The 12,653-nt window shown below is 36.4% G+C and overlaps 1 protein-coding gene across 2 annotated transcripts in view; it reads right to left on the reverse strand.

Moving 5' to 3' along the window:
* The window catches only part of DOK6 (docking protein 6), a 245,601-nt gene that overhangs the window by 113,982 nt on the left and 118,966 nt on the right, over nucleotides 1-12,653 (reverse strand). For both annotated transcript variants that reach the window (XM_017819431.1, XM_017819430.1), the window contains one exon: nucleotides 12,272-12,386. In XM_017819431.1, the coding sequence (XP_017674920.1) occupies nucleotides 12,272-12,386 (115 nt within the window). The remainder of the gene's footprint in view (nucleotides 1-12,271; nucleotides 12,387-12,653) is intronic.

Consider the following 12,653-nt stretch of genomic DNA (forward strand, 5'->3'; position numbering starts at 1 on the left):
AAGAAAGAAAGAAAGAAAGAAAGAAAGAAAGAAAGAAAGAAAGAAAGAAAGAAAGAAAGAAAATGTTTTCAGGGTTTTTTGCTTCTCACTATCCTACTCTGTTACTAGGTAGCCCAAGTCAAGTCTGTTTTGCTTGTTTTGTTATTTCATGAACATTGTCCCCATCCTTACCTTGACTCATGAACTTCTCATTGTATGTCCCTGTCCTTCTGAGTAGAAGTGAGAGAAGCTTAGTGGAGATCTCTCAGCCAGCCAAGGTCAACTCACTACAACATAACTACATGTTCTCTATGTTCTAGATATGAATGTTGGAACCAGAGATAGTGCAGATTTCTTTTACCTAACAATAAAGTCTGAATATTGTCACTGAACATGCCTTGCCTCCTTGCAGGTGTATCATGTTTCTTGGTAAGAGCAGGTGACCATTTTTTCTATATTAACTCTACTGCAAACCAGATGAGAAGCATGGGTAATTTGCAGAGATGTGATGCTTTCCTAACATAAAGCTGCACTATTTGTAGACTAGAAGTGGCTTGCAGCCAAGACTGGTTGTATCTAGGCATGAAGACATAACCAAAAAAATAATTCTTTATTGACTGTGCCCATCAAACAATGAAACTCTTTGCAGATGACATACCTTAACATGGTGCTAACTTTTCTGCACAGTTTTACGGGATAAATCTCAAGGCACTGATGATTTGCTCCAAAATTTGCTATTCCTAGAGCTGACTGGGACTTTTCTGACTAAATGTACGTGTATCAAGACCTAAATGCACTGTCAGAAATCAACCCATCTCACTGCCCGCCTGCCTGGCAGGCTGCTGAAGAATCCATGACTTCAGCATCAAGTGCAGTTGTATCATGCTGATGGGGGTCAGAAGCCCAAAAGATGGGAAGAATAACTACACTACAATAATCAGTCTCTGGAGTCTTGCCTGAATTTTGAAGGAAAACATCTTGTTTGAATTTCCTTCCTACAAGAACATTTTAAAAATCTATTTTTAAATTATGATCTTTAGAACACAGGAAGTAACAGATTTGAAACCATACAAATAGCCACTATTACCTTTGGTAGTGCTGGGTGCTAGAAAGTATCAGCCTAGGAAAGAAATTGAATCCATTTCTCCTGGGTTTACAAAAAACTACTTAAAACACCAAGTCTCATTCACTTCTCTTCCAAAGTACCTACCACAGCAGAGGCCCTTATAACAAAATACTCAGTTAAAGACTACCACATGCATAATGCTTGGGGCAGACTAACCAAGAAGGAAAAAACAGGCTTTTGTTCTAGTTTCAACAAAATACTGCTATGCCATTTTCTTTTCAATCTTAGTACTTCTGATATACTTTAGTTTCTTTTAATTATCTTCAAAAAAACCCTAAACAGAATAGACACAACCTACCAGGAAATGGCATCAGGTTGCACCAGGTTTAGAATAGATATTATGAAAAATGTCTTCACTGGTGAAGAAATTTTCACCGCTGAAATGGTGGTCAGGAATGGCTGCCCAAGAAAGTCAATGGAATAGGCTACCCAAGAAAGCACTGGAATCACTCTGCCTGGAAGACTTCAAAAGAAATGTGGATGTGGCATTTAAGAATATGTTTAGTGGTGAATACACTGATTCTGGGTTAATCACTGGACTCGATGATCTTAGAGGTCTTTTCCAGCCTTAATAATTCTATGATTCTAGGACTGATTTACATATATACAATAATATACATATACACCTAGAAATAGGTATAGCTTATACTTCCTTAGGACAGAGAGGTTTCCCAAGATGTACCAAACATTGTTCTGTACTTTTTGATAATTAAATTTGATTGGTTACAATGGTCTAAATGCCAATCAGAACATAATTTCAAATGTGGTGGTTATTAAGGGTTCACTTCTATGATCTTCATCATAAAATCAAGGTAAGATGCCAAAGAACCTAAACAGCATGGGGAAAAATCAACCTTAAGTACAATGACAATGGTAGAAAGACTTTTAGAAAATCCCCAAGCTCTTACATTGTGGAGAGAAAAAAAGAAATTACTTTGCTTAGTATACAATGAAAAATACTTATCCTGATCTGTTCTACAAACACCAGAGTGTTTAGTAACATGGATGTTTAAAAAGTAATTTTAAAATGGAAACATTAAATTTGCTTGTAAATGTCACCCTTTTCAGGCACAATGTGTTGTTTCGTAGCATGGCTCCTGCATGTAAGAATGCATTAAAAAACAAACCTGGAGAGGGTTTGGTTTCTGCATCATACAAAATATGCAGCAATTTGACTCAGCAGGGTTTTTTTCAAGAGAAAGAAGGCATGGATGTACTCCTGCTTCAGAAAATAGTTCATCTATTCTCAAGTAGTATGGAAAGACGACTTTCTTAAGTGCAATATCTGTGATGAATAGCAAGGTATGGCTAAGGAATACAAGAATCTGGCAAGATCTGAAATAAGTGGATGAAGAGGAAGCAAGAGAAACATTTCTCTATTTTGCATTTACTTTTTTAAATATTTCATGCTTCTTACCAGTAATAGCAATTGCAAATCTATATTACAATCTCACACATGGATATTTTAGAGAAAGTAGATTCTATATCCATACATATATCTATAGTAAATATTTAATATGGAGAAAAGTCCTCCGTCTCAGATTTCTTTCCAGACTTTGGCACATTCATCTTTCATCCAGTTAATGAAATTGCACTTCCTGTCCCTCTTCTGCAAACTGCTCATAACAACTAAAAATATGAGGAAATTTTATGTATAAAACTCATAACAATTCTCTGACGTTTTCCAGTAATACTTTTCTTATTGCACGTGAATGCCTTTTGGAAGTGTAGAGCAGGTGAATATTTTTAAAAAGAAGGTGTAGAGAGCATGAAAGCAGATAAAATAGGTAGTGCCTTATTGCCTTGCGTTCCAATAAAATGTGTTTACTCCTTTTTATTTATTTATTTATTTATTTATTAAGGAGTAGATTTGGACTTTCACACTTATAATATGATTAAAAATTATTTTAACTTAATTTAATCAATTTATGGCTATATAAAGGATAACACAGTATCTCTCTATTTTTGTTTCACAGGACCAGAAGATATTTATGGCACAGTACTTTTATCACAACCCCTAAGAATGTCAAAATGAGATCAGAAAGAAATCTTGTTGTATAGAGATGCACAATGTATTATTTTATATATTTCAGTTTAAGGTAAACAGCCAGAGGATAAGAAATTTTTTTTTTTATTTTTTGTAGCCAAACGTTAGACCATGTTGTTAGTCTGCTTGTGCCATCACACTAATACCTACTTTGTTCTAGTACAAAACATAGAACTTGCAGATACTACAAGGTTCGCCAGATTTTTAACAGCTTACAAAGAAAACACCCACAACACCAAAACCCAAACAAACAAATGAGCAATTAAGAACCTTTCTGTTGAAATCAAACAAACAATTCCATAATTCCATACGCCTGAAATCCTAGATTTCACCATTACTAAACTACCTCCACCATGCTTACTGGGAAAGGTAACCGTATGCTGAACTTCCAGGGCAGAGGCTTTGAGATTCATATTCTCCTAATCTCTCTAAATTCAAAATTCAAGATGGTGCTGACTGGGACTTCATCTATCAAATGAAGCTGAAATCTCCCTGCTCTCTTCTCTTTTTCTTCTGAAGTTGCTCAGTTTATTCAGGCAGGAAGATTTTTTTCAACTCCTTTACTCTTGAGGAGTTCTACATACACTCTAAAATGGATGATTCACTATTATCTGAGCTATCTTGTTTGACTTTTGTTCCTATGGGAGCAGTTTATATATCATACAAATTTCAATTTCTTCAAGTACAACTGTGTTAAGGAAAGCACCTACAGTGTCTACACTTCAATACAGTTGTCCAGAAAGAAAGAATAATACTGAACTTCTCTACCTAGAATCACAGCATAGCTTGTGTTGGAAGGTACCTTGAAGATCATCTAGGCTGACAGGTCAGTAGTTCCCAGGGTCTTCCTTTCTACCTTTTCTAAAGATGGGTACAATGTTTCCTTTTTTTTCTTTTTTTCAGTCACCTGGGACTTCACCTGGCTGACATGACTTTTCAAATATCATGGAGAGTACCTATCTAGATCCATTATGTTAGACATTGTTAAAGAGTCTCCAGACAAGTTTACAGTATGTAAACAGCAAAGGCAACTGAATCCCTATAACCCCTGCAATATACACAACTACATAAGGAAAATTTAGGGAAGGAAAAAAAATATCAGCTTTCAACTTTTTGACTTTTCATGGCTTAAATTTAGAATTTCCCATATTGCAGTCTCTGAGCAAGTTTACCTTTCCCAATTTCTGCATTTAGAAATGTTACAGATTGCCTACTCATTTTGTCACAGCACCTGTGCATGCTTGTCTGGAATTTAACTTTATTTCCTTGTTGTCCCACATTTCCCCTACAAATTGAGAATGCAGCAGCATTCCCAGCTCAGGAAACTGCCTGGAAGAAGTGCTAAAAGGACAGTGACCATCTTGTGTGTCTACTGTTTTCAAATTTAGCATATGGCTATTCTAGTAAAAAAAAAAAAAAAAGAGTTTGTCTTCCAAAAATATTTTTTAAAATCCTAATTAATTTTAGAACTAAGTCTGTGGTCAATTAATAACCTAGAAGTGGCTGGAAAGGATGGAAAGCAGTAGCACAGAACCTGTTACATCAATGGGTATGAAGATGGAGTATAATTTTCTGTATTCATTCCATTTGCTAGTAATACTTATTACCAATGTGTGTCAGAAAATTTTAACAATGTATTTCAAACAGGTAACTAAGAAAAATGAGGATCAACAGGCAACCAATTATGAGAAATGAGAGGAAAAATCCAATACTTCTAATTCATAAATGTTAGAACAGAGATGCATACTTATAGGCAAAATGAAAAAAAATTAGAAACTAAAACTCATTATTAACGAAAAGGGAACTATTTCTCCAGAACAAAAGAATATACATTCTAAATATTAATCTTAGACTTTAACATTTATTACCATGACTCAGACTGAACTTTGCCCTGAAAGTGGATAGTGTTTCAAATATTATGATAAAAAAGGGAGAATGTAAGAATCCAGAGCAACATATTTAACTTCATTCAATGCCTTTCTTTTCACTCTTTTTTGGATCTCAGACATTGTGGTATGTGGGGAAGTGAGAACATGTATCTGATCTCCAGTGAGCCATATGCTTTACAGAGAGGGTAGGTTCCTTCACTATATATATATATATATATATATAAGCAAAATCTGAAAGCAGAAAAGCCATGATCATAAACTTTATTAGAACAATCCCTGACACCTTAGCAAAGAAATATACCATGTTTTGGAATAGTTTCAACTATATAGGTTTATTTTGCTGCATTCAAAAGGTGAACTTTTTGTATTCTTCTTTCCAATACCCAAACATTTTTTGGGAAGCTGTTCTTCACTTCCACCACCTCTGTGATTCTTGAGCTTCAAACTCACAAAACTAACAGCAAAAACGGGAACTTTAATTTTTTTTTAAAGCTCATGTAGCCATTTGTATTGTTAGTAATAACTGCAAGTATGATCATTGATGCTTCATCTCAAAGACTTAATGCTTCACAGTAATCTTAATCCAAAACCTCCAGGCTTCTTAACTGTCAAAGGACAGAGTAATATGAATTATATCTAATATTCCACTGACATCTGTCAAATTCTTTCAGCGCATAATGTTTTTGCTTGTCAAAACTATCAAGGAGAAAAAGCCCAGCCCATAACCAGTACTAATTTGCCCAAAAGCTTTTTCAGTACAAAAATGAACTGAATTTGTGCCTTTTCAAATGATAGCAGAAATGTAATTTTACTTTTTTAAAGAAAACAAAGCAACACCAACAAACAGCGAAAAAAGATCTGAAAAGAAAAAATATATACAAAACTAAAAAAACCACCCATATTGGTGAACACCCATATTGCCACTTGAACACGAACAATCTTTCAACTTCGATGAAGTAAAACTTTTTTTGCAGAGTTATAACAACACTTACTTATCTCAGTTTGAATGCACTCAGAAAAAGCTGAAAGTATAAGAATACAGAAGAAAAAGACTGTTTATGTTATTGATGTATAAAAGAGTTTTATCAAGGTAACCATCACAGCAGAAAGACATTCAAGAAATAAAAATGGTGGATTGAGCCAAAACAAGCACAAGAATGAATAAATCCCTAAACCAGAATTTTCAAATAGAGTAGCTGATAAACACTTTGCAATAACTCAATTTTATTTTCCCCAGGACTTGAATAGGGAAAATTTTAAGGGAAGGCCAAAGTATAGCCTTTTAAGAATAATTAAGATGTTTGTTGGCTGTAATGACTCTAGAACTGTAGTTCATGCATGCCTAGAAAGAAAGAAAGCCCTTCAATTCATCTACTTCTATACAGAGTGGGGCATTGTACTGAAGAGAAAATATCAGAAAGAAAGATATAAAATATCAGTAGAAAGAAAAATATCAGTATCTTGGGGAATATCTGCATTTGTTTAACAGTTGCAGTTTTAAGATTTCTCTGTGATTTTCCCCTCATGTTACAACTCATTCTATACTCAAATCACTAAAATCACCTTTCAGTCCTAATCTGTTTTCTCTCTTATCTCTGTCTTCATACTATTTTCAACCTCCCTATTTTTTTTATCAATAGGTTTACAAGTTCATCAATTTTCCTCACATTCTGTCATTTAGAAATCAAAATAGATTTTTCACAAACCTGTGCTGGTTTGTGAAAAAACCAGCGTCCACTAAGCATAAAATAATGGGGGGTTTGTATCACTTAATATTTTGCTGGCAAAGGGAAAAGCAAGCTCCACTGATTAGTGCAACCCAGAAGCATCACTCCTTGAAAGCTAGCTATCATTCAGGCACAATCCTCCTCATGCTACTGACTTCCATAATAGCATCATAAACTTCTATCTTTAATCAGTACTCATGTCCACCAATTTAATTTTACTGCTGGTCCTGCACAGCCACTATTGCTCACTGCATCATATCTACAAGTTTTGTGAGAGTTTAAAGGTCATTTCAGAACACCTGTCTCAGTCTAGACACTTGTCTTACAGTCACACTACAGATATCAGGCTTGCAGGAAAAATTGCTTCTTAACAGATACATGCATCTGAGCATGGCTATAAACTATACAAAATATGACAGTACACTTACCTTATAAAGCCCCCAACAACAATAACAAAAAAAAACCCACAAAAACAAACAAACAAACAAACAAAAAAAAACAAACCAAAAAAAAACCCCAACAACCAAACAAAACCCATCCCAACAATTTTTTTTAACAAAGTTATCAGAGAAAGACAGCACCTCAAACCCAGTAGCTGGAACCCAGAGCTACAAGAACTTCTCTATTTGCTTGATAATACACTGCAGAGTGCAGAAAATAAACCATGTGGGAAAGAAGAAGGATTTGTTTGAGGCTGTGTGGAATCCTACTCTTTTAACTCCTAGAAATTTTACTCTGAATTTTCAGTCTATGTTATTTCTGCTATTTGAATGGCCACAGCAACACAGAATGATACTGGGCATATATTCTGCATTTGTTCTTGTGATAAGGTCACTTTATATCTTAAAAACTTTCCACTTTTTATCTCCTTTATGTATCTAAAAGACAACAGTAACATCTTTAAACTGTTATTATGTCGGAGTAAGTATGCTAAATTCCCCAAAACTATTTCAATTTTCTTCACGGTATTCTGCCCCTCCCCTTAATCTGCTTATATGTTTGGCAACATTTAATTCTGTCTCAAGATTCAATGTGTTAGCAACCTGAAAGTTTTGCACTTCCCTATTTTTGAAGCAACTCATAATTTCATGATTCTTGTTAAAAATAAATTTGTAAAAATTCCCTTAATGTCAATAACTTTCATATGATTTTCAGGGAGGCTGAAATTGAGACCTGTAACATGTTCCTTGCTAAGGTAGCAGTAATTTCTCAAGGTCTAAAGAAGAATTCCCCCTCTTTAGAGTCTGTCTGAAGTTCACTGAGTTATAGACTATTTTTCATGTTAGTTAATCAGCCATGACTTCTCATTAGTTTATTTCCACTGAAACAATCCTCATGGTAACAGAGAATTTAAAAATGTTGCTTGCTAATCACCAAAGTCACAAGGTTCTGCTGCTAGAGCAGATGCCAGAAATAGATTAAGTGACAGCAAGAAGCTTCCTATTCTTCCTGAAGGGGGATAATTCTTCTGTAAAGACTTGTTGACCCATGCTTTTATTCAGGGAACTGTAATATTGGTGACTTGTTTGTTCTTCAAAATATTTCAATAGGGATTCAGAATTGAACAGATTTTTACAGCTGTTGTAGATGTCAGAAGCACTGGTGGTAGGGATGGGAACAGCTAGATGATAACAAAAGCATATGGAGGATTTTTATTTGTTTTTCTGTAGAATGTTTTCTTTAGCAAATGAAGATTACCAACAATTAGATGCACCTCAGATGACTAATTTGCTGAAATCCTAATGGAAATATAGAGACTACAGCCCACCCAGGGCTCAGACTTGCCAGTAGCTGCCTTGAAGACAATAAGCAAGCTGAGGGACTAAAAGCTGCAGGAGCTCAGGAAAAAAACACAGGCTCCGAGCCAGCACACCCAGTGGGCTGGTATCGCAGCTCTCAGGCTTTCTGGGGAGAACCAAAGTGTTCTGCAACTTTAGAGACCTATTTTAAAACAGAATAGCATTTTATTGTGCTTAATTCCACAATTAAGAAAGCTATGTGCCAGAAAAATGTGCTGCTTCTCAGATTTTAAGACTGCACAGAGAGAAAGACATCAGCTCATACTATCAAAACCAAAATGATACTGTTATTTTAAATCATCTCCTGGTACAATGCTGACAAAAGCCCTACGTCACATTGTTCAGTCCCCATATAAAATCAACTCAGATTTGAGTAATACTTTCTCCTCATCTCCAAGGAATTATTGACTCTATGCTCAGCAAACTTTTTGCAAGGTTTCAGTGGCACTGTCGTTCCATCTGTCTCTGGAAGTCAAGATAATAGGAAACAAGGTATCTGCTTCTGTACATTCAAAGACTTCATGGTGGAAAAATGTTCACATTATGAAACTTCAGGGTCCTAAAATATTCAAGGTCAACCAGTCATGATTCTAGAAGATTTTTTACTTGAGTCAAAACCACTTGAATGTTCCCTTCCCATTGAAGCCATGTGAAAGAAGAGGTATTAATAGAGTGAAGCTATTATTGTGTTAACCAAAGAAGCAGCCTGATTTGCCAAAACAAACCCCATTGTCTGTACATCACTATAAATCATGAGGCTGTTAAAAGTCTACTCATTTTTCCATATGAACCACTGCACTAAACATGCGAAGAAAAAAAATGTTTTAAATAATAAGCAGTTCTCTAAATATTCCTTAAACTTTGATAAGTTTCATAAAAGACAGTGAAGTACTTGACACATTTCAGCATCAGTGAAAATGGTAACAGTTCCTTTTAAGAAGACAGAATTCATTGTGGAAGTGACTTGGCAAAGAAATTTGTTTTAGACCATATTCTCCTAGTTCAGAACACACAAAAGACTTGGAGTTCAAGAGAGTCATACATTAATGAAACAAAACACTGTATCTCTCTCATCTGACAGTTATGATGCAGTTTATACTGTTTAGATAAACTGAAGGCATGGAGAAAGGCAAACTGATTGAAACTCCACCATGCCCACAGCTAAGATTTGTAGTCTTTCAGAAACAGCAAAGTATCTGACACTTTTATAGCTTCATCTTCTCTGTATTGTCACATCAGGGAGCTGTAGGGAGCAGTAAGATCCTCTGAAGTTGTTTCTTCTCAGGATGAATAGGCCCAGCTCTCAGTCTCTTTTCATACATCAGGTACTCCTGACCCTGACTCTTGGTGGCCCTAACTGGACTCACTCCTGTATGTCAGTATTCTTGTGCTAAGGGCACAAAACTTGGACATAGTAGTCCAGTTGTGGTCTTACAACTGCTGAACAGAAGTGAAAGATCACTTCCCTGTACCTGCTGTCAACACCTTCACTAATGCTGTTCAGGCTATGCTGTCCACCAGGACCCCAGAGCTTTTCTGCAGAGCTGCTTTCTAGACAGTAGACCCCAAAAGTGCTTTGTGGTTGGAATTACCACAACCCAAGGGCAAGAGATTTCATTTGTTCTTGCTGAAATTCATAATGTTTCTGTCAGCCCACTTCTCCAGCCTGTCCAGGTCCCTCTGACAGCAGCCCTCCCTTCCCAATTTGGGTCACCTCAATCTGGCGTAACTTGCAAACTTGCTGAGAGTAATCTCCATCTCATCATCCAGGTTGTCAATGAAGACATGGAATAGTATTGGTCCCAGCACTGATCCCTGAGGGATCCACCATCTACTGGCTGCAAGTTTGGCTTTTTAAAACCAACCTATTTTCTGTCTACTTTAAGTGCCTTTATCCATTCTGTGTTCTACTAATTTTTGGGCTATGGAAGAGGCTAAGGGCTTCTTTGTCCCTCAAGGACAAAGGGTCCTGACAAGCACCTGAACAAACATCTCCCCTCATCATATTATTGACCATGTGTATCAACAAATTGTCTTCAATCTGTTCCAGAAATCTGGATTGCTTGTGTTCAGCCTTATTGGCCTTCCAGTAGTTACTGTTGTGGTTAAAGTCACTCAAGAATACCAATGTCTGGGACTGAGGCTTTTTCCACCTCTCTTAAGAACACTTCATCTGTCTTCTCTTGTTGATGAGAAGGTCTAGAGCAGGCACCTACTACTATATCACCAGTCTTGGTCTGAAATTTGATCACCGCCCAAAAGCTCTCCAGTGGTCTGCCACTTCACCCAAGCCTCTGTCCACTCAAAACACACCTTTGCAATCCATCTTTCATGATGGGATATATATATCAACATTCGTAAAATTTGATCCAAAATTCACATAATTAATGACCTTACACACTTTTAACTTCCTCTACATTTCTCAAACTTTGTTTCACTTTAATTTATTATTTAGACTGTACACGATGCAATGTTATTATGATAGTATTAATATAGAATCATAGAACATGCAGAGTTGGAAGGGACTCACAAGAATCATTGAAGTCCAGCTCCTGGCCCTGCACAGGACCATCCCCTAGAGTCACACCATCTGCCTTAGAGGGTTATCCAAACGCTTCTTGAACTCTGACAGGCTTGGTGCTGTGACCACTTCCCTGGGGAGCCTGTTCCAGTGCCCAACCACCTTCTAGGTGAAGAAACTTTTCCTGATATCCAGTGTAAACTTCCCCTGACACAGCTTCATGCTGTTCCCTCAGGTCCTGTCACTGGTTGCCAGACAGAAGAGATCACTGCCTGTCCCTTCTCTTCCCTTCATGAGGATTTTGAATATGGCAGTGAGGTCTTCCCTCAGTCTCCTCTTCTCCAGACTGAACAAGCCAAGTGACCTCAGTCGCTCCTCATATGGCTTCCCCTCTAGGCCCTTCACCCTATATTTAATTTTACATATGTATATATTTTAAAAATATATATAGTATTATATATATAAACTTTTTAAATGCCTTTCAAATATGCCACTAAAAAAATAAAAAGTTTACCATTAAAAAATTTCCCATTATTTTTAAAAACTTTTTTTCCCATTAAAATATACCCTAGGACACAGATGTCTGCAATTGTACTTTCAAACAAGAAAATAGTGCACTTTAATACTGCAATGTTCAGTGTCTTGCAAGTAACTACCTGCCATTATGTAGTACCATAAAGCCCAAGTCTTGTTCTCAACTCATTCATTATGCTATGTAGTCGCTCAAACCACAGATTGCTTGACACCCTGCTTTACAATATCCTGAGGTTTTAGCTGGTATTTACCTCTTATTTGCAATGGCATGATAATTATGAGTTTAGTAAGTGCCTATAGCAAAACTTCTTAAAAAAAAGAATGTTTCACATCTTGACTTAATAACATCTTATTTTTCACTCAGTTTTACAAGTTTAATTGAAAATCTCTAGTCTTTAGGCCATCTGCATGCAGTCAAAGATAAATAATGGAAGAAAGAGTTCTGTAACACCCCAACACCTCTCAACATATAATAAAAACAACCCTACCAAACCCTAAAACACCCAGATCTCAAACTGCAAGTTTTTGTTTACCACGAATTCTTTTAAGCGAAGGACTTCTATCTGGCATTGTAAGTTAATTCATCTGAGCCAGACTTTGACATGTAACTTGATTTCTTCAAGCTAGAGATGCAGTACCAATTGCTTACCTGACTCACACGCAAATGTCTTTGATGTCTCATCATGAAAGATAATTGCCACTGCATGCTTCTTTGTCTCCCGAGGCAGTCTGGTTATGTTTTTGATATTGTGCAGCTCAGTTACCTTAAAATGAAGAAACATATTTTAGACCAGTGTATAAATAGTACAAATAAAAATATTAACCTTAACTGCTCCATTTTTACTATAAACAGTTTTTTTCCCCCTGTCTTGGTTTCTGCCAGGTCAGGGTTAATTTTTTACAGAAGTTGGGAGAGGGTCCTGGTTAAGGCCCAGATGTTATTCCATACTACATTGTGTAGTGGTTTGGACCTTGGTTTTTTCCCCCAGAGGCTGAAAAGTGGTAGACCCCAAGGGGTGGAAACCCCTGGA

The sequence above is a fragment of the Lepidothrix coronata genome, unplaced genomic scaffold, assembly GCF_001604755.1.
Source record: "Lepidothrix coronata isolate B3197 unplaced genomic scaffold, Lepidothrix_coronata-1.0 Scaffold75, whole genome shotgun sequence".
NCBI lineage: Eukaryota > Metazoa > Chordata > Aves > Passeriformes > Pipridae > Lepidothrix > Lepidothrix coronata.